At 51.9% G+C, this 21166-nt stretch overlaps 2 protein-coding genes across 2 annotated transcripts; both read right to left on the bottom strand.

Annotated features, from left to right (window-relative positions):
• Positions 1-203: 203 nt before the first annotated feature.
• LOC113013667 (uncharacterized) lies at positions 204-9018 on the bottom strand. The gene is made up of 6 exons (XM_080295150.1): positions 8948-9018; positions 3949-4748; positions 3452-3757; positions 714-2362; positions 470-640; positions 204-390 (listed from the first exon to the last, which is right to left on the bottom strand). Exons 1-5 carry the CDS (start codon positions 9016-9018, stop codon positions 635-637), a joined length of 2832 nt encoding a protein of 943 aa, XP_080151276.1. The 3' UTR covers positions 204-390; positions 470-634.
• A 69-nt stretch (positions 9019-9087) lies between these two features.
• Positions 9088-14086, bottom strand: LOC113036701 (uncharacterized). The gene is made up of 5 exons (XM_080295149.1): positions 13321-14086; positions 12336-12641; positions 9598-11246; positions 9354-9524; positions 9088-9274 (listed from the first exon to the last, which is right to left on the bottom strand). Exons 1-4 carry the CDS (start codon positions 14084-14086, stop codon positions 9519-9521), a joined length of 2727 nt encoding a protein of 908 aa, XP_080151275.1. The 3' UTR covers positions 9088-9274; positions 9354-9518.
• Between the last annotated feature and the right edge of the window lie 7080 nt (positions 14087-21166).

Here is a 21166-nt window from a genome sequence, read left to right as displayed (position 1 = left end):
GGGATGAACAGCATTCCGGTAAGTTGCCAAGGGGAATACGCCAGGCCATGGTGAACTCTGAACCTTAGTCCACCAAACACCAAACCATCTGTGATGGTGAGGGACAGGTGACAAGTGAGTTGTGATGCTCGCATGGTGTCACGGCTCAACGGCACGAGGGAACAGGGATGGACACAGGCGCAGAAACCAACCCGGAAGCGAGGTGACAGAAAACAAATGATTTATTTCCGCCCACAGGTAAACAAAGGTGAAACACAAAGCGACGCCACCACACTAGTGGCGCATAGGATTCGTCGGTGATAATGAGGGCGACCTAGACACCTCTAGGAGACGGCTGAACAGCGGGGAGAGCGGGGAGGTAGAAACAGGACTAGGTAGGGGCCGGGGGCACTGGAACAAGAGGAGATCACGATCAGAGGGATCCAGCAGACAACCAATAATCCTCCGCAGTTGAATTGAATTGCCTTACTTGGTTTCAGATGGAGGGGACAGGTGGAGCGGAAAACCCGGAAGCGGTCGAGGCGTGGGGAGGCAGGCAGGTGAGCGGTGGGCCGGCAGGCCACGTTGTGTAAGCAGCTGGCGGCCCAGGTCCAGGAGGACGGGAGCGAGGGGAACAAGATCTCCACTCCGGGTGCTATCGCTGAGGACAAGAAAAGACAGGTCAGTCATCACACGGCGTTAAGACAAGGTTTAGGATGCTCCACTGAACTAACATGGGAATAGCAGATACTCAGGCGATGAGTGGTTGAGAGCGCAGGTCTGATATACCGCTGGCACGATTGCTCACAGGTGGTCAGCCAGGGAGGGGCAACCGGACTCCGCCTAAAGGAGGAGGAGCCGCTGTCTGAGACCTGCAGGTGCCCAACCAGACCATGACACCACCCCCCCTCAAGGGTCGCCTCTCGGCGACCGGCCTCTGCCGAAAGCAAGGCGGGGTCGAGAATCCGGGACCGGGGAACCCAGGACCTCTCCTCCGGCCCGTACCCCTCCCAGTCGACCAGGAACTGCCTGCCCCTCCCCCGGCGGCGTACATCCAGGATGCGGCGGACCGTGAAGGCAGGATGCCCACCGATGAGCCGGGCGGGCGGCGGGGCAGCAGGAGGCGGGCACAACGGACTCACCACAACCGGCTTGACTTGGGAGACGTGGAAGGTCGGGTGGACCCGTAACGAGGAGGGCAACTTTAGCCTGACCGCGGAGCGGCCAACCACCCGCTCCACCTCAAAAGGACCGATGAAGCGTGGGGCCAACTTGCGGGAGTCCGTCCTGAGGGGAATGTCTCTGACGGATAGCCACACCTTCTGTCCCCGGGCGTAGGCAGGTGCCGCCTTGCGGCGGCGATCCGCGTAGCGGCGCTGGCGGGCGACGGACAGGCCCAAGGCCCGGCGGGTGCGCGACCACACCCGTCGGCAGCGTTGCAGATGGTGCTGGACGGAGGGGACCTCAAGGTCGGTCTCGCGCTCCGGAAAAAGGGGTGGCTGGTAGCCGAGAGAGGCCTCAAAAGGCGAGAGACCCGTCGCTGACGAGGTGAGGGAGTTGTGTGCGTACTCCGCCCACGGCAATAACGATGACCAGGAAGCCGGGTTGGAGGCAGCGACGCAGCGGAGAGTGGCCTCCAATTCCTGGTTGAGGCGTTCAGTCTGACCATTAGTCTGAGGGTGGTGTCCAGAGCTCAAACATGGCTTCGCTCCCAGGGATGTACAGAACGCCCTCCAGACCTGCGATGTAAATTGCGGTCCCCTGTCTGAGACGACCTCCGAGGGTATCCCGTGCAGCCTAAACACATGGTCGACTAGCAGATTAGCGGTTTCAGTGGATGTGGGGAGTCTCTCGAGGGCGACAAAGTGAGCTGCTTTGGAAAACCTGTCGACCACAGTGAGGATCGCGGTCTTGCCAGAAGAAACAGGTAGACCAGTAACGAAATCCAAAGAAATATGCGACCAGGGGCGCCGTGGAATAGAGAGAGGCTGCAGCAACCCAGCCGGGCGTTGCGTGTTAGATTTGCCCCTAGCACAAACACAGCAGGCGGCCACATACTCCTTGACATCTTTATCAATAGACCCCCACCAGAAATACCTTTTAATGAGGGCACTCGTCCGCGCGCCTCCTGGATGGCAGGAGAATCTCCCCTTGTGGACCCAGTCGATCACTTTGGAGCGGGCCGCCTTAGGGACAAAGCGGCGGTCAGGGGGCCCTGTGCCGGGGTCCGGCTCGGTCTCCAGTGCCCGACGGATGTCCTCCTCCACCTCCCACGTGAGGAAACCAACCTTGACGCTCGCAGGGAGGATGGTGGGCACGGCGGACGACTCCCCCGCGGCGTCAAACTGCCGGGAAAGGGCATCCGGTTTCACGTTGCGGGACCCTGGGCGGTAAGAGATTGAAAAGTTAAAGCGACTGAAAAACATGGACCAGCGTGCCTGACGTGAGTTCAGTCTCTTGGCTGCACGAATGTACGTCAAGTTCTTGTGATCTGTCCACACTATGAATGGGTGCTCCGCCCCCTCGAGATAGTGCCGCCACTCCTCCAAGGCCAGCTTCACAGCCAACAGTTCCCTATCCCCCACGTCGTAATTACGCTCAGCAGGTGATAAACGACGGGAGAAAAAGGCGCACGGATGGAGCTTGGACGCCGTGCCGGAGCGCTGGGATAACACCGCCCCCACCCCGATGTCAGATGCATCCACCTCGAGAATAAACGGTCTCCCGGGGTCGGGGTGAACCAAAACCGGCGCCGAGGTAAACATTGCCTTTAACTTGGTAAACGCTGCTCCGGCCTCCTGGCTCCAAATAAAAGGGAGCTTCGGTGACGTCAGCCGGGTCAGCGGCGCTGCTACCTGGCTGTAGTTCCTGACGAAGCGCCGGTAGAAGTTTGCGAAGCCCAAGAAGCGCTGCAGATGCCGCCGGGACGCAGGTACGGGCCACTGCACGACTGCCGTAACCTTAGCCGGGTCGGTCTTCACCTGCCCCCCCGCGAGGACGTAGCCCAGGAAGGAGACGGAAGGTGAGTGGAACACGCATTTCTCCGCCTTGACGTACAATTTGTTTTCCAGCAACCGCTGCAGCACGGCTCTGACGTGCGCCCGATGTTCCACCACGTCTTTGGAAAAAATCAGAATATCGTCGAGATAAACGAAGACGAAGCGGTCCAGGAAATCTCGCAGGACATCGTTCACCAGGTTTTGAAAGACCGCCGGGGCGTTTGTGAGACCGAAGGGCATCACTAAATATTCGAAGTGCCCCAAGTGAGTGTTAAAAGCGGTTTTCCACTCGTCGCCCTCCCTGATTCTGACGAGGTGATATGCATTCCTGAGGTCTAACTTGGTAAAAATGGTGGCACCGTGAAGCGGCTCAAAGGCGGAACTGATCAGCGGCAATGGGTATTTGTTTTTTACTGTTATGTCATTAAGCCTCCTGTAATCAATACAGGGACGGAGCGAGCCGTCCTTCTTACCGACAAAGAAGAATCCGGCCCCGACAGGCGAAGAGGAGGGTCTGATGATGCCGGCCGCCAGGGAGTCCTTTATGTACTTTTCCATGGCTGCCTTCTCAGGATGAGACAGATTGTAAAGGCGGCTCGTGGGTAGGGGGGAGCCCGGTAACAACGTAATGGAACAGTCATATGGCCTGTGCGGGGGCAGTGCTTGGGCTTTGTCCTTGTTAAACACCTCCCTCAAATCGTGGTACACTGACGGTACGACAGAAAGGTCCACGTCAGCACTCGCGTCACGTGCGGGCTCGGCAACGGCTGACGGCGGGGCTGAGACGAGACAATTGGCATGGCAAAACGGGCTCCAACTTATTACTTTTTGCCCAGCCCAATCCAGATGTGGGTTATGTAGCTTTAGCCAGGTGAAACCAAGGACGATGGGGATGCTGGAGGAATGGAACGTCAGGAAGGGGAGCCTTTCCTATGGTTGCCTGAGGCGACTACAGTAACAGGAGCGGTACGGTGAGTGATGTGGGAGAAAACTTGGTTATCCAGTGCTTTAACTGGGAGGCTAGACTCCAACTCGAACAGGGGAATATTCAGTTGCTTGGCTAGTTTCATATCAATGAGACTCTGCTCAGCGCCCGAATCGATTAACGCCCGGGACGTGTGGGTTGCGGAGCCGAGCAAGAGCGTAACCGGCAACAGGAAGCGGGGCTTAGAATCACTATAGGTACCGCCCACCCGTATCCCCGGACTTACCGGCGGGCGTCCCCTTTTCCCTTCTCCGGACAGGCGGCAATGAAATGCTCCGCGGAACCGCAGTAAAAACACGAACGAGCGCGGCGACGTCTCTCTCTCTTGCGGAGACAACCGGGATCGCCCGAGCTGCATGGGTTCCGGTTCCGGGTCAGCCCTCTCCCCAGCGACTGGGGCTGATGGCTGAACCGGAAGCGGCGACGGGGGAATGTAAACAGGTGACGCACGCCGCACTGGCCGACGGGTACTGGATTTCCTCTCCCGCTCTCGCTCCCGCAGTCTGTTGTCAATGCGAAGCGAGAGCGTGGCTAACTCCTCGAAGGTAACCGGTTCGTCACGGGACGCTAGCTGATCCTTCATGTCCTCGTTAAGCGACTGCGAGTAGACTCCCTGAAGGGCTTTATCGGGCCAGCCGACTGCCGCTGCGGCGGTGCGGAAGTCGATCAAGTAGTCCGCGATGCTACGGCGGCCCTGGCGGAGATTTAACAGCCGGCGAACCGCACTGCCCACCGAGACGGGGTGGGCAAAAGTCCTTTTGAATTCGCCGAGAAAAGCATCGTAGCTACAGGACGGCAACGGGTGTGTGCTCAGGTAAGCCTCGGCCCAATTCAGGGCTCGGTCGCGCAGTTTCCCGATTATATAAGAAACTCGAACCGTGTCCGAAACGAAAGAGCGTATCAAAGAAGCTCTCCAAACCTGTCATGAGGACAAAAAAACTGTGGAGCAACGAGGCCGTGGAGGAGCTTCGCACGTGTTTGGAGTCCACAGACTGGGACACAATGAAGGCTGCTTCTAACAGCTTGGACGAGTTTACGGACACTGTCACCTCCTATATCCACTTCTGTGAGGACAGCATTGTGCCATCACGCACCAGGGTGAGTTATAACAATGACAAACCCTGGTTTACTCCTAAACTCAAAAAGCTGTGGCTGGAAAAGAGAAAGGCGTTCAGAAGCGGAGACAGGGACTGCTACAGAGAGGCCAAGTACAGGTTCACTAAAGAAGTGGACGTTGCTAAACATCAGCACTCTGAGAAGATGCAGCAGCAGATCTCAGAGAATGACTCGGCCTCTGTGTGGAAAGGTTTTAGGAATATCACCAACTACAAGCCTAAAACCCCCCACTCCACTGATGACTTGCTCTTGGCCAACACCCTCAACGACTTTTACTGCCGTTTTGACGAGCCATCAGGCAGCCTTCACACCTCCAACGGCCCCAACAATAGAGGCACTTTGGACACTAATTCCCCCACCTCTCCCCCCTCCATAGAGCCATCACCACCTTCAAACTGTTCACCTACAACACCCCCCTCCTCACCCCACACAAAAGAGGATTTCACACCACCTCCTCCCACCACAACTCTTCATATTCATGAAGCAGATGTGAGGAAGCAGTTTAAGAGTCTGAATGCTCGAAAAGCTCCCGGCCCAGACGGTGTGTCTCCTGCCACCCTCAGACACTGTGCAAACGAGCTGGCCCCAGTGTTTTCTGGCATTTTCAACTCCTCACTGCAGGCATGTCATGTGCCTGCCTGCTTCAAGTCCTCTACCATAATCCCTGTCCCCAAGAAACCTAGGATCACTGGACTAAATGACTACAGACCCGTGGCTCTGACATCTGTGGTCATGAAGTCATTTGAGCGCCTAGTTCTCTCCCATCTCAAGACCCTCACGGCCCCCCTCCTGGACCCCCTGCAGTTTGCATACAGAGCCAACAGGTCTGTAGATGACGCCATCAACATGGCTCTACACTTCATCCTGCAGCATCTGGACTCCCCAGGAACCTACGCCAGGATCCTGTTTGTGGACTTCAGCTCTGCCTTCAACACCATCCTTCCAGACCATCTCCGAGGCAAGCTTTCCCAGATGAATGTGCCTGATCCCATCTGCCGGTGGATCACTGACTTCCTGACGGACAGGAAACAGCATGTGAGGCTGGGAAAGAATGTCTCGGACTCTCGGACCATCAGCACCGGCTCCCCTCAGGGCTTTGTTCTTTCTCCTCTGCTCTTCTCCCTGTATACTAACTGCTGCACCTCCACCCACCAGTCTGTCAAGCTAATCAAGTTTGCAGATGACACCACCGTTATTGGACTCATCTCGGACGGGGATGAGTCTGCCTACAGGAGGGAGGTTGAACGTCTGGTGTCCTGGTGCAGCCACAACAACCTGGTGCTGAATGCCCAGAAGACAGTGGAGATTACTGTGGACTTCAGGAAGCACACAGCCCCACTACCCCCCATCATCCTGACTGACACCCCCATCACCTCTGTGGACTCATTCCACTTCCTGGGTACCACCATCACTCAGGACCTGAAGTGGGAGCCCACCATCACCTCCGTCATTAAGAAAGCCCAGCAGAGGATGTACTTCCTGAGGCAGCTGAAGAAATTCAACCTGCCAACACGGACGATGATGCAGTTCTACACTGCAATCATCGAGTCCATCCTCACCTCCTCCATCACCGTGTGGTACGCTGGAGCCACTATCAGGGACAAACAGAGACTGCAGCGTGTTGTGCGCTCTGCTGAGAAGGTGATTGGCTGTAGACTCTCATCTCTGCAGGACCTGTACACCTCCAGGACACTGGGGTGTGCAGCTCGGATCTCAGCTGACCCTTCTCACCCTGGATACAGTCTGTTTGACCTGCTCCCCTCAGGCAGGAGGCTCCGGTCCATTCGCACCAGAACCTCTCGCCATAAGAACAGTTTCTTCCCCTCTGCTGTTGGACACATGAACAATAAACGTACGACTGTTCCCACCACTAACACATGACCCTACGCTGTGTTCACTGCATCATTCCATGTTTTGGCACTGATCACCACCTGCACTCATGTATATATCTTTCTACGTAGCACTTTTAATTCTTATTCTTACTTTTATTTTTTCATGTCTATTTAAGCGCAATTTATAACAGTATGGTTGCACTGAAGCACCGCAGCAATTTCCTAATGTTGTAAACCTGCTCAACATTTGGCAATAAAACCCTTTCTGATTCTGCTTCTGATAAAGGTCAAAAACAATATATACAGTGTTATCTTCATTTTAGATGTCAAAAAGTATTTGCGGCTCCCAGTGTTTTTGTTTGCGTAGAAACCGGGTCCAAATGGCTCTTTGGATGTGAAAGGTTGCTGACCCCTGTCCTATGAGAAAGCACTTTGGTGACAGAGGAAAGGAAAAACCAGGATCAGGAAGGGGCGGCCATGGGCCATGACCAGTGGTGGCTGAGGGGAGGGAGACAGGACAAAAGACCCTTTGTGGAAGAGAGCCAGAGATTATTAACTATTAATTTAATGGAAAGTGGTGTATAAACACATGGTGTTATACACATGAGGTGAGAGAAGGAGAAACTCTCAGTGCATCATGGGCCTGGCTAACTTACAGAGTTAATCAGTACTAAAATGTAACATTGGCTCAATCTGGGAATGGTTGTGTTAGCCCTGCAACAGACTGGGAACCAGTCTAGGGTTTTCCATGCCCATGACAGTCACATTTACATTTACTCAAGTACAAATGGAAACAGTAAAATTTGTGTTGTTTTGAAAAACGCTGAAAAATATTTCATTGTGTGATGTTTTTCTGTTTCACAGACAGGGAGCTCCTGCCAGCAATCTAGCCTACCGTAACAAGCACATTAAGCACCAGTTACTTGGGAATGGCATGACTGTTAGTGTCCAACAACAGGATCGTTTTAGAGAACTGCACTGAAATATTCTTAAATTTTTCAAAAGTCTCATGTTCCCATTCTTGAAACTTAATAATGAACAAACAACATAGCTGTTTAAAAAGTGACATCATCCATGTTTAAATTACAGCATTATTCACCTGTTTATATTTCATCTGTTTAATTTCCTGGTGGGATTCAAATTTTTATTTGTAGTTTCTGACTGCTGAAGTAACACTGGTGTAGTAATCTAATAGTCCTGAGCTGTCTACTAGAGAAATAAGCCTTTTGCACACCGGTCACATAAAATCTGCAAAATCTCTAGCCTCAGTAAAGTTTTTGTGTGTAAATCTGTGATTCAGCTTAACCGATCTTTCTTGTGACTAGTTTTCCCGGACCCGTAACCTACCCACTGTGTGGACGTGTGTGGTGAAGAGAGCACGTGTGAGGAGAGAGCTTCCCCTTCCCGGATTTCCCCCCCTGGACCCTAGGAACCCCCAGATTCCCCACTGTATATATTCTGCACCTGGTAATTGTGGAAATAAAACTCTGGTTTTGGAACTGAATTCTGCTCTGCACTTGAGTCCCTGCCATCGCTTGTGACAAGATCACTACATTTGGCAACAAGTGTGCTTGTAACAAACTGTGCACCGGGACTGAATATACAATGAAGTGGAAATTGTAAAATAATGTTATTTCACCTGAAACACACTGCTAGATGCTACACCTGGCCAGCTGGCTATCGAAAAATAATTCTCTGCCTCCTCAGATGTGGTCTTAACTCTGCCAACAAGAAAACCTGCCCTGCTGACGTCTGATGTCAAATATAGCCATGAGCCATGGATTCTCCCTGCTGCTGCCTTCTCCTGAGAACTGGGTGGACCAAGAATCTCAGATTCTTACTTTTGTTGATAGAAACATCAAGGCCAACTCATCATGGCTTTTTTCCCCCCACAGTACAGTTTTTGAGAATGAATTTTCCACAAAAGTAATATTGATTCCACCAGGGCCCTAACACCTTCCTCTGGTCCAGGAGGGATGAACAGCATTCCGGTAAGTTGCCAAGGGGAATACGCCAGGCCATGGTGAACTCTGAACCTTAGTCCACCAAACACCAAACCATCTGTGATGGTGAGGGACAGGTGACAAGTGAGTTGTGATGCTCGCATGGTGTCACGGCTCAACGGCACGAGGGAACAGGGATGGACACAGGCGCAGAAACCAACCCGGAAGCGAGGTGACAGAAAACAAATGATTTATTTCCGCCCACAGGTAAACAAAGGTGAAACACAAAGCGACGCCACCACACTAGTGGCGCATAGGATTCGTCGGTGATAATGAGGGCGACCTAGACACCTCTAGGAGACGGCTGAACAGCGGGGAGAGCGGGGAGGTAGAAACAGGACTAGGTAGGGGCCGGGGGCACTGGAACAAGAGGAGATCACGATCAGAGGGATCCAGCAGACAACCAATAATCCTCCGCAGTTGAATTGAATTGCCTTACTTGGTTTCAGATGGAGGGGACAGGTGGAGCGGAAAACCCGGAAGCGGTCGAGGCGTGGGGAGGCAGGCAGGTGAGCGGTGGGCCGGCAGGCCACGTTGTGTAAGCAGCTGGCGGCCCAGGTCCAGGAGGACGGGAGCGAGGGGAACAAGATCTCCACTCCGGGTGCTATCGCTGAGGACAAGAAAAGACAGGTCAGTCATCACACGGCGTTAAGACAAGGTTTAGGATGCTCCACTGAACTAACATGGGAATAGCAGATACTCAGGCGATGAGTGGTTGAGAGCGCAGGTCTGATATACCGCTGGCACGATTGCTCACAGGTGGTCAGCCAGGGAGGGGCAACCGGACTCCGCCTAAAGGAGGAGGAGCCGCTGTCTGAGACCTGCAGGTGCCCAACCAGACCATGACACCACCCCCCCTCAAGGGTCGCCTCTCGGCGACCGGCCTCTGCCGAAAGCAAGGCGGGGTCGAGAATCCGGGACCGGGGAACCCAGGACCTCTCCTCCGGCCCGTACCCCTCCCAGTCGACCAGGAACTGCCTGCCCCTCCCCCGGCGGCGTACATCCAGGATGCGGCGGACCGTGAAGGCAGGATGCCCACCGATGAGCCGGGCGGGCGGCGGGGCAGCAGGAGGCGGGCACAACGGACTCACCACAACCGGCTTGACTTGGGAGACGTGGAAGGTCGGGTGGACCCGTAACGAGGAGGGCAACTTTAGCCTGACCGCGGAGCGGCCAACCACCCGCTCCACCTCAAAAGGACCGATGAAGCGTGGGGCCAACTTGCGGGAGTCCGTCCTGAGGGGAATGTCTCTGACGGATAGCCACACCTTCTGTCCCCGGGCGTAGGCAGGTGCCGCCTTGCGGCGGCGATCCGCGTAGCGGCGCTGGCGGGCGACGGACAGGCCCAAGGCCCGGCGGGTGCGCGACCACACCCGTCGGCAGCGTTGCAGATGGTGCTGGACGGAGGGGACCTCAAGGTCGGTCTCGCGCTCCGGAAAAAGGGGTGGCTGGTAGCCGAGAGAGGCCTCAAAAGGCGAGAGACCCGTCGCTGACGAGGTGAGGGAGTTGTGTGCGTACTCCGCCCACGGCAATAACGATGACCAGGAAGCCGGGTTGGAGGCAGCGACGCAGCGGAGAGTGGCCTCCAATTCCTGGTTGAGGCGTTCAGTCTGACCATTAGTCTGAGGGTGGTGTCCAGAGCTCAAACATGGCTTCGCTCCCAGGGATGTACAGAACGCCCTCCAGACCTGCGATGTAAATTGCGGTCCCCTGTCTGAGACGACCTCCGAGGGTATCCCGTGCAGCCTAAACACATGGTCGACTAGCAGATTAGCGGTTTCAGTGGATGTGGGGAGTCTCTCGAGGGCGACAAAGTGAGCTGCTTTGGAAAACCTGTCGACCACAGTGAGGATCGCGGTCTTGCCAGAAGAAACAGGTAGACCAGTAACGAAATCCAAAGAAATATGCGACCAGGGGCGCCGTGGAATAGAGAGAGGCTGCAGCAACCCAGCCGGGCGTTGCGTGTTAGATTTGCCCCTAGCACAAACACAGCAGGCGGCCACATACTCCTTGACATCTTTATCAATAGACCCCCACCAGAAATACCTTTTAATGAGGGCACTCGTCCGCGCGCCTCCTGGATGGCAGGAGAATCTCCCCTTGTGGACCCAGTCGATCACTTTGGAGCGGGCCGCCTTAGGGACAAAGCGGCGGTCAGGGGGCCCTGTGCCGGGGTCCGGCTCGGTCTCCAGTGCCCGACGGATGTCCTCCTCCACCTCCCACGTGAGGAAACCAACCTTGACGCTCGCAGGGAGGATGGTGGGCACGGCGGACGACTCCCCCGCGGCGTCAAACTGCCGGGAAAGGGCATCCGGTTTCACGTTGCGGGACCCTGGGCGGTAAGAGATTGAAAAGTTAAAGCGACTGAAAAACATGGACCAGCGTGCCTGACGTGAGTTCAGTCTCTTGGCTGCACGAATGTACGTCAAGTTCTTGTGATCTGTCCACACTATGAATGGGTGCTCCGCCCCCTCGAGATAGTGCCGCCACTCCTCCAAGGCCAGCTTCACAGCCAACAGTTCCCTATCCCCCACGTCGTAATTACGCTCAGCAGGTGATAAACGACGGGAGAAAAAGGCGCACGGATGGAGCTTGGACGCCGTGCCGGAGCGCTGGGATAACACCGCCCCCACCCCGATGTCAGATGCATCCACCTCGAGAATAAACGGTCTCCCGGGGTCGGGGTGAACCAAAACCGGCGCCGAGGTAAACATTGCCTTTAACTTGGTAAACGCTGCTCCGGCCTCCTGGCTCCAAATAAAAGGGAGCTTCGGTGACGTCAGCCGGGTCAGCGGCGCTGCTACCTGGCTGTAGTTCCTGACGAAGCGCCGGTAGAAGTTTGCGAAGCCCAAGAAGCGCTGCAGATGCCGCCGGGACGCAGGTACGGGCCACTGCACGACTGCCGTAACCTTAGCCGGGTCGGTCTTCACCTGCCCCCCCGCGAGGACGTAGCCCAGGAAGGAGACGGAAGGTGAGTGGAACACGCATTTCTCCGCCTTGACGTACAATTTGTTTTCCAGCAACCGCTGCAGCACGGCTCTGACGTGCGCCCGATGTTCCACCACGTCTTTGGAAAAAATCAGAATATCGTCGAGATAAACGAAGACGAAGCGGTCCAGGAAATCTCGCAGGACATCGTTCACCAGGTTTTGAAAGACCGCCGGGGCGTTTGTGAGACCGAAGGGCATCACTAAATATTCGAAGTGCCCCAAGTGAGTGTTAAAAGCGGTTTTCCACTCGTCGCCCTCCCTGATTCTGACGAGGTGATATGCATTCCTGAGGTCTAACTTGGTAAAAATGGTGGCACCGTGAAGCGGCTCAAAGGCGGAACTGATCAGCGGCAATGGGTATTTGTTTTTTACTGTTATGTCATTAAGCCTCCTGTAATCAATACAGGGACGGAGCGAGCCGTCCTTCTTACCGACAAAGAAGAATCCGGCCCCGACAGGCGAAGAGGAGGGTCTGATGATGCCGGCCGCCAGGGAGTCCTTTATGTACTTTTCCATGGCTGCCTTCTCAGGATGAGACAGATTGTAAAGGCGGCTCGTGGGTAGGGGGGAGCCCGGTAACAACGTAATGGAACAGTCATATGGCCTGTGCGGGGGCAGTGCTTGGGCTTTGTCCTTGTTAAACACCTCCCTCAAATCGTGGTACACTGACGGTACGACAGAAAGGTCCACGTCAGCACTCGCGTCACGTGCGGGCTCGGCAACGGCTGACGGCGGGGCTGAGACGAGACAATTGGCATGGCAAAACGGGCTCCAACTTATTACTTTTTGCCCAGCCCAATCCAGATGTGGGTTATGTAGCTTTAGCCAGGTGAAACCAAGGACGATGGGGATGCTGGAGGAATGGAACGTCAGGAAGGGGAGCCTTTCCTATGGTTGCCTGAGGCGACTACAGTAACAGGAGCGGTACGGTGAGTGATGTGGGAGAAAACTTGGTTATCCAGTGCTTTAACTGGGAGGCTAGACTCCAACTCGAACAGGGGAATATTCAGTTGCTTGGCTAGTTTCATATCAATGAGACTCTGCTCAGCGCCCGAATCGATTAACGCCCGGGACGTGTGGGTTGCGGAGCCGAGCAAGAGCGTAACCGGCAACAGGAAGCGGGGCTTAGAATCACTATAGGTACCGCCCACCCGTATCCCCGGACTTACCGGCGGGCGTCCCCTTTTCCCTTCTCCGGACAGGCGGCAATGAAATGCTCCGCGGAACCGCAGTAAAAACACGAACGAGCGCGGCGACGTCTCTCTCTCTCTTGCGGAGACAACCGGGATCGCCCGAGCTGCATGGGTTCCGGTTCCGGGTCAGCCCTCTCCCCAGCGACTGGGGCTGATGGCTGAACCGGAAGCGGCGACGGGGGAATGTAAACAGGTGACGCACGCCGCACTGGCCGACGGGTACTGGATTTCCTCTCCCGCTCTCGCTCCCGCAGTCTGTTGTCAATGCGAAGCGAGAGCGTGGCTAACTCCTCGAAGGTAACCGGTTCGTCACGGGACGCTAGCTGATCCTTCATGTCCTCGTTAAGCGACTGCGAGTAGACTCCCTGAAGGGCTTTATCGGGCCAGCCGACTGCCGCTGCGGCGGTGCGGAAGTCGATCAAGTAGTCCGCGATGCTACGGCGGCCCTGGCGGAGATTTAACAGCCGGCGAACCGCACTGCCCACCGAGACGGGGTGGGCAAAAGTCCTTTTGAATTCGCCGAGAAAAGCATCGTAGCTACAGGACGGCAACGGGTGTGTGCTCAGGTAAGCCTCGGCCCAATTCAGGGCTCGGTCGCGCAGTTTCCCGATTATATAAGAAACTCGAACCGTGTCCGAAACGAAAGAGCGGGGCGAACGTCCAAACGCCAGCTTGCACTGTAACAGAAAACCGCTACAGGCCCCTGGGTCACCCGCATACGGCTCCGGCTCCGGGGAGGCCGCGTCGCGAAACAGGTGACCTCGCTGGGGCTGAGGCAACGGCGCGGTCGGGGCGGGCAGCGCTGAGCTACCGGCGGCGGGTTCCGACTCCGCCGAGGGTTGAAGGGACTGAATGTCGGATTGCATTTTAGCCTGCTCGTCTGTGAGTGTGTGCACTTGAGCCAGTAGGTACTGCAGCGTCTGTTCGTGGCTACCGATAATAGCCCCCTGCTTACTGATCGCTACGCGGGCTGGGTCCGCTGTGTCCATATAACTGGCCTGAGTATACTGTCACGGCTCAACGGCACGAGGGAACAGGGATGGACACAGGCGCAGAAACCAACCCGGAAGCGAGGTGACAGAAAACAAATGATTTATTTCCGCCCACAGGTAAACAAAGGTGAAACACAAAGCGACGCCACCACACTAGTGGCGCGTAGGATTCGTCGGTGATAATGAGGGCGACCTAGACACCTCTAGGAGACGGCTGAACAGCGGGGAGAGCGGGGAGGTAGAAACAGGACTAGGTAGGGGCCGGGGGCACTGGAACAAGAGGAGATCACGATCAGAGGGATCCAGCAGACAACCAATAATCCTCCGCAGTTGAATTGAATTGCCTTACTTGGTTTCAGATGGAGGGGACAGGTGGAGCGGAAAACCTGGAAGCGGTCGAGGCGTGGGGAGGCAGGCAGGTGAGCGGTGGGCCGGCAGGCCACGTTGTGTAAGCAGCTGGCGGCCCAGGTCCAGGAGGACGGGAGCGAGGGGAACAAGATCTCCACTCCGGGTGCTATCGCTGAGGACAAGAAAAGACAGGTCAGTCATCACACGGCGTTAAGACAAGGTTTAGGATGCTCCACTGAACTAACATGGGAATAGCAGATACTCAGGCGATGAGTGGTTGAGAGCGCAGGTCTGATATACCGCTGGCACGATTGCTCACAGGTGGTCAGCCAGGGAGGGGCAACCGGACTCCACCTAAAGGAGGAGGAGCCGCTGTCTGAGACCTGCAGGTGCCCAACCAGACCATGACACATGGAAGAGGAACACACCCAGTTGCTTGTGAAAAAAGCCGTCGAGAAATTCTTTCCTTATCCATGATTGGTCGTATAAATTCCATAAAAATGGTCTCTCTTCCTAGATTTTTATATATTTGCCAGAACCTTCCTATTTATCTCACTTCCTCTTTCTCCAAGGAATTGGACTCGATTATCACTTCTTAGATATGGAACAACAAGAATCCTAAGATTTTGAAACCAAATATACACAAATCCAAACTGAAGGGAGATCTGAGTTTACCAATATTCAAACATTATTACTGGGCTGCAAATCTACGAGCGTTGTCCTTCTGGCACCAGACGTCCCCAGACGTCTTAGTAATTCTAACAACCCCCTTTGGGTTAAAATGGAGGCTGACGTAGTAAGGGACTCCTCTTTAGAGGCCCTGCTTTTCTCAAGAGTGCGGGAGGCTGACAGTTTTAAGAAAGTTTTGTTCCAAAACAATCTGTGCGTATTTTGAACCAAATTAGAGGTTTCCTTGAGCTGCTAAACTCACATTCACATTTTTACCGTTACCTACAAATTAGGCATTTTGTGCAATCCAATATCAAGAATTATCAAGATATTACAAATGAACATAACTTTTTAATGTGCTCCTGGGCCCTCCTTACTTCAAACATCTGATTTCTACAGTTGTACATTTGTTTGATGACAGTGTTGAGGCGCGGACTACGAGGATAAGAGATGCTTGGAGGGAGAAACTGGATATAGAAATATCAGAATAAATGTGGGACAAGTGCTTATCAAAAATTCATTCCTGCTCTGTTAACAGCAGACATCAATTAATACAATTTAAAGTTGTCCATCGGCTGCATTACTCCAAGGCTTGACTACACAAAATTTACTCTTTGACTTCCCCCATATGTGACAGATGTAAAATATCAGATAGCACACTGGCTCATGCTTTTTGGCATTGTCCCTCATTGACTAATTTCTGGTCCAGAATATTTGATTGGTACTCTAAAGCTTATGGAATCTTCATCCCACCCAATCCAGAAATTGCAGTTTTTGGCTGCATATGTTTCAGAACTATTGCTGCAACTACGCAGGTGCCAGTCAAACATGTACCATGGTGCTGCGGTTTCTCTGTTTGTTACATATTCATGATATTTGATTTACTCTGGATACTGGTAGTTCTTATTATTACTGTGCTATTTCTCGTCTTCTTGTCTGAGCACCTGAGCTGTATTTGTTTGTTGATGGGGTTTTTCTGATTTGAAAAATGTAAATAAGATATTGCAAAAGGAAATGTTTTTCCATGTGCCTCACTAATACACCATGGCGGTGTATATGAGATATGAAAAAACTCTGGAGCGAATAATGGCCTGAGTCGGGGGATCTGGGGGAACGTGTGCCGGTGGTGAGCGTCCTGCCCTGAATGGTAAACGGACTGATTCTTATATAGCGCTTTTCTACTCTCCTGGAGTACTCAAAGCGCTCTATACAACATGCCTCATTCACCCATTCACACCCACTCATACAAGCACTTCTAAACTCAAGTGCAAACTAAACTACATTCACACACATTCATACTCCGATGAACGCATCAGAGGGCAACTTGGGGTTAGTATCTTGCCCAAGGATATTTGGCATGCAGACTGGGGAAGCCAAGGATCGAACCACCAACCTTCTGATCAGTAGCTGATCTGCTCTACCACCTGGGCCACCCCTAGCTGGTGAACCAGCAGGCCATTCCTAAAGTGCCCACTACCTTCCACTGAGGTTTCGTTGGAGAACATTTGCATGGAAATCATTTGGCCATTTCACCACAGTGCAAAGGGAAATAATTTTTTTGTTATTTCTTGTGGTTTATGCAATGCAATATTCCCAAGCAGTGCCGCTGAGCAACATCTGTTGTTCACACTGTGGGAGGTGCCCCAGGCCTCCATGGGATTGTCTCCCTTTGAGTTACTGTTCGGCAGGAAGCTGCAAGGGGTGTTGCACCTAATTAAGAAGACTGGGAGGAAGGCCCAAGGACAGCTGAGAATGGATTTCAGTGTGTTCTGGACCTGAGAGCAAAGCTTGGGTAGGTTGTCATGGCAGAATGTTCTCCAGGCTAAGGAACGGCAGCAGTGCCCGTAATACAGTGGGGCTAGACTCATTTTAACAGGGACATAAAGTACTAGTATTGCTCCCTTCTTCTAGCTAAAAATTACTTGCCAAGTGGCAAGGACCCTTTGTGGTCACACAGGGAGTAGGGGGCATTACTACAAGGTTGTGCAGTCAGACAAAGGAGGAGCCACACAGGTATATCACCTTAACCTCCTCAAAGTGTTCTTCTCTAGTGAGCCTGGTGAAAGAAGGAGATTAGGGCCAGAGCTGGCAAGTTCCACCATTTCTGCCTCCCTCCATCTCACACAGACCCACAGAGTGGATGTTGCTGCACTGCAAAAGCAATTTGTAGACATGTTCTCCGGCCTGCCTGGTCACACCAACCTCATAGAGCACCATTGTGAAGCATGCCCTTGTGCAACTGTCACTAAGCACAGATCCTCACAGGGCTGCATTCGGAGCCTCTTATTGGAGCGTACACCAACCCACCCAACCAACCAACGTCATTGTCAAGTATACCGATAACATCACCATGTCTGGGATCATCTCTGATGGAGATTAGACAGGGCAGAGAAAAAATTGTCCTGTTGGTGCTCAGAAAATAACCTAATGGTGAACGTCCTTAAAAGAAAAGCCATAATGGTCTTCAGGAGACACAAACTCAAGCTACTCACACACACACACGGACTCTAGTCAGACCAAGTCTTTTTCTTTGCACTACTTCCAAGCACTTTGCAACTTTTTCTCTAATGTCTACCTTTCTATTTAAAAATCATCTCTGTTTTTGTATATCCCTTTTGATTCTATATATTTCTCCTGTGTGCTATTCATTCCTGAGGTATTCAGTGAACACATTTGTACTGCTAGATGCTCATGGAGTGCAGTCAGCTTTTTCAGCTGGTGTGAATCATGCTGGGGGCCTGGTGCTGCCCAACTCTTCATACTGGAGAACCTTTCTTGGATGTCTGCCACTGTGAAGTTATATGGAGGTTGCTGTGGTCTGCGGCAATGCTCACTAGCCACTGAGCAGTGCCGTTATGGGTTGCGTCCTTCTCCCATATGCTCTTCCAGTATTGCTTTGTCTCCAGCCTCGGTGGTGCTGTTCTCATCTTGTTCTCCTGCCCCTGAGAGTACACCTTGGATGGTTCTGTGGTGAACAAGAAAGAAATTGTCAGAATGGGCAAAACACTAACTACTGGTAAAAGCAGTTGCTTGGGGCTGTAAGATCAGAAGAAGAAGAAGAAGTGTAGTCGGATGGATCACCGCAGATCACGCCCCACCACACCCATTAAATGGCAACACGCTTATAAAGAAAATGCATTTGAACAGAAGAGTTGAGTATTTGTGTCCACTCGTCAGATCTTTTCTGGCAGTCCTGAAAAGCTCATTCTGCCACTGGTGCTTCGTATTAGGTGGCCAATGTGCTGCTAATCAGGTAACTGATTGGTGCATGATTAGCAGTATCTGTAAGCATGGACTCGGCTACAACGGTCAGTTGGTCTCAGCTCCAAACATGCCACATTTGACTGATCTGGGCCTGTGCCACAGGATGATTTCACACAGGTGTTCTTCAAACCAGCTTGATGTAGGAATATTTAGAGTGAGCACTAACATTTGCTCCAAATTGAAGGACAATATAATTAGGAATGTCAGAGACAGACGGTGAACATCCCATGGAAACAAAACCACAAGAAGACTGTTTCCTCAACCTGTCTGCATTTAGGAACTGTAAGCAGTTTTCTACAGATTTGCAGTCAAGGTTTGCTGGACGATGTGGCAGACATTTCTCTACTCAGAGAATCCAAAGATTAGGATGTAAATAAACAGAAAAATAAAATGCAAACCATATAACAAACCAATCAGGCATAAAATTATGACCACTTGCCTAATATTGTCTGTCCTTTTGCTTCCAAAACAGCCCTGAGTCATCGAGGCATGGACTTCTCTAGACAGCTGAAGGTATGCTGTGATATCGGGCACCAAGATGTTAGCAACAGATCGTTTAAATCCTGTAAGCTGCAAGGTAGGTATTACAATCGCATGGTGAAGGCAGATGGTGTGTATTTTTGTGAGGACCACAGGAGGCAAAAACTGGGAAAAACTAAATAAATAAATGCAAAACCCGAAACACAAGAACACCTTGGAAGCCAAGGAAGGATTCACAAGAGAAACACAGCTGCACCGACCAAGGCGAAACTGATGCAACATATACACACAAGAGGGAGATCAGGGAAGTGGAAACACGTGGAGAAACAGCTGGGACCAATCAGGTGCGACGACACAGTGGGAAGCAAAACTGAGCACACTGAACATGGGACGCAAGACTGTCAAAATAAAACAGGAAACATGGGGACATAGACCTGAGACACACAGGCTTAACACAACATGAACAAACAGAGGCAAAAGATGAGACACAAGGTGATGAACAGGGGAAGACACGTAAGAGAAACAGTGACAGGACTTAGACACAAAGGGGGAGAGGGAGAGAGACTGAGGGACAGAGAGACAGGTCACACTGGCGACACAGGAGTGAGACAAACACACAAGAGAAACCTCACAGAGAATAAACCACAATCTGAGCACATACATGCGTGTATTTACATATATATTCATATTGTAAATGCAAGTATGTGTACTTGTGTATATATTGTTTTTTTGTTTTTTTTCTGTATATGTCTGAAATAAAGATACAATACAATGTGAGAAAACCACGTTAATCCATTGGATTGAGATCTGGGGAATTTGGAGGCCAAACCAACACCTCAAACTTGCTGTTTGTCCTCAAACCATTATTAAACTGTTTTTGCTTTGTGGCAGGGTGCAGTATAACTTTGAAAGAGAAAACCTGGCTATCTATTTAATGTAAAAGAAAATGTGATTTATCAGACTAGGCCACCTTCTTTTGTTGCTCTGTGCTCCAGCTCACAGACACATTGTGGACAGAAATCAGCATGGGCACACTGACTGGTCTGTGGCCATGCAGCACCATACAAACTGTGATGAACTGTGTATTCTGACACCTTTCTATTATAACCAGCATTAAATTTTTCTCTCAATTTAGGCTACAGTAGCTCGTCTGTTTGATCAGACCACACGTGGAAGCCTTCGCTTCCCACATGCATCAGTAATCCTTGGCAGCTCATGCACCAGTCACTGGTTCATCTCTGTTTCTTCTTTGGACAAGTTTGATAGATACAAACAGACTGAAGACTGAGAATAAGCCACAAGAGCTGCAGTTTTGGAGATGTTGTGACCCACTGTTTTAGCAATTTGGCCCTTGTTAAACTCACTCAAATCCTTATGCTCGCCCATTTTTCCTGCTTCCATCACATTAACGTTGAGGACAAAATGTTCAGTTGTTCCCTGTAACACAGAGGACCTGCCAAGACTCAGAAGCTTGTGTTTTGCTTTTAATTTCATTCACCATGTCTCTGTGGCTCTTCACTGTGCACTTCAGCACGTTGCAGTGCTCTCTGCTCCAGCAGCTCTCTCGTCCTCTCCGCCCCAGCAGTAACTGAAATAGCGAAGGTATGATTAGATGATGCTCGCCGGCTGCGAAAACCAGCCTGGTCTTCAGCAAGTTTTCTCAAAGTTTTTCTTTGTTTATAGATTTGCAGTTTTTGGTTCAAGTCATCATCAGTATGTGCAGGGGAGGGCAGGAAATAGGTAAAACAGTCATTGTCTAGTGACATGTGGAAACCACGGTGGAGGCGCTGCCAGTGGTATTGGGGAGCTTGTCAAAAATAATGGAATTATGAACACAGAAAAGTAATGTTGAAGTTTGATCCATTATGCAATATCATCTGGGAAGTACCTGATTGGCAATAGCTTAATGTTTTTGTCTGAAAATGATCCCAAACACAATGTCAATACAGTTAAAGCATACATGTGCAGAAGAACACACAGCAGAAGACAGAGAATGGCCTCCCCAGAACCAGGACCGCATTTTGATTGAAGCAGAATGAGATCATCTCATGACAGAGAATAGAACAAAAGGCAGCCAACAGTACTGTCATTCAAGAAGCTCGGAGAACTATTTCTTAAGGCTGCTTAAAGAAATTATAAGAAAGCTTGCCTAAAAGAGTTCATGCTGTGTTGAAGAATAAAGCTCATTAGAGTCAAAGGATCTTGCAAAGAAAAGCGTCTGGACTTCTTTAAGTTGCTTGAAGACGTTTCACCTCTCATCCGAGAAGCTTCTTCAGTTCTAAGGTCAAATGGTGGAGAGTCCCAGATATAAACCTA

The sequence above is a fragment of the Astatotilapia calliptera genome, chromosome 20 (assembly GCF_964374335.1).
Source record: "Astatotilapia calliptera chromosome 20, fAstCal68.1, whole genome shotgun sequence".
Lineage (NCBI taxonomy): Eukaryota > Metazoa > Chordata > Actinopteri > Cichliformes > Cichlidae > Astatotilapia > Astatotilapia calliptera.
The sequence above is the reverse complement of the archived record's forward strand: the minus strand, read 5'-3'. Positions and strand labels throughout refer to the sequence as shown.

What these genes read in the sequence shown, in the direction of transcription:
- LOC113013667 (XM_080295150.1), bottom strand. Translation starts at nt 9,018, where the DNA reads ATGCGAGCATCACAACTCACTTGTCACCTGTCCCTCACCATCACAGAT. An exon ending in TTGGTGTTTGGTGGACTAAG is followed by an intron (nt 4,749 to 8,947) that starts GTTCAGAGTTCA and finishes GCCGTCCTGTAG; the next exon opens with CTACGATGCTTTTCTCGGCG. An exon ending in TTTCTCCCACATCACTCACC is followed by an intron (nt 3,758 to 3,948) that starts GTACCGCTCCTG and finishes GTCTCGTCTCAG; the next exon opens with CCCCGCCGTCAGCCGTTGCC.
- LOC113036701 (XM_080295149.1), bottom strand. Translation starts at nt 14,086, where the DNA reads ATGGACACAGCGGACCCAGCCCGCGTAGCGATCAGTAAGCAGGGGGCT. An exon ending in AGAGCGGGAGAGGAAATCCA is followed by an intron (nt 12,642 to 13,320) that starts GTACCCGTCGGC and finishes GTCTCGTCTCAG; the next exon opens with CCCCGCCGTCAGCCGTTGCC. An exon ending in GGCCGGATTCTTCTTTGTCG is followed by an intron (nt 11,247 to 12,335) that starts GTAAGAAGGACG and finishes CTTACCGCCCAG; the next exon opens with GGTCCCGCAACGTGAAACCG.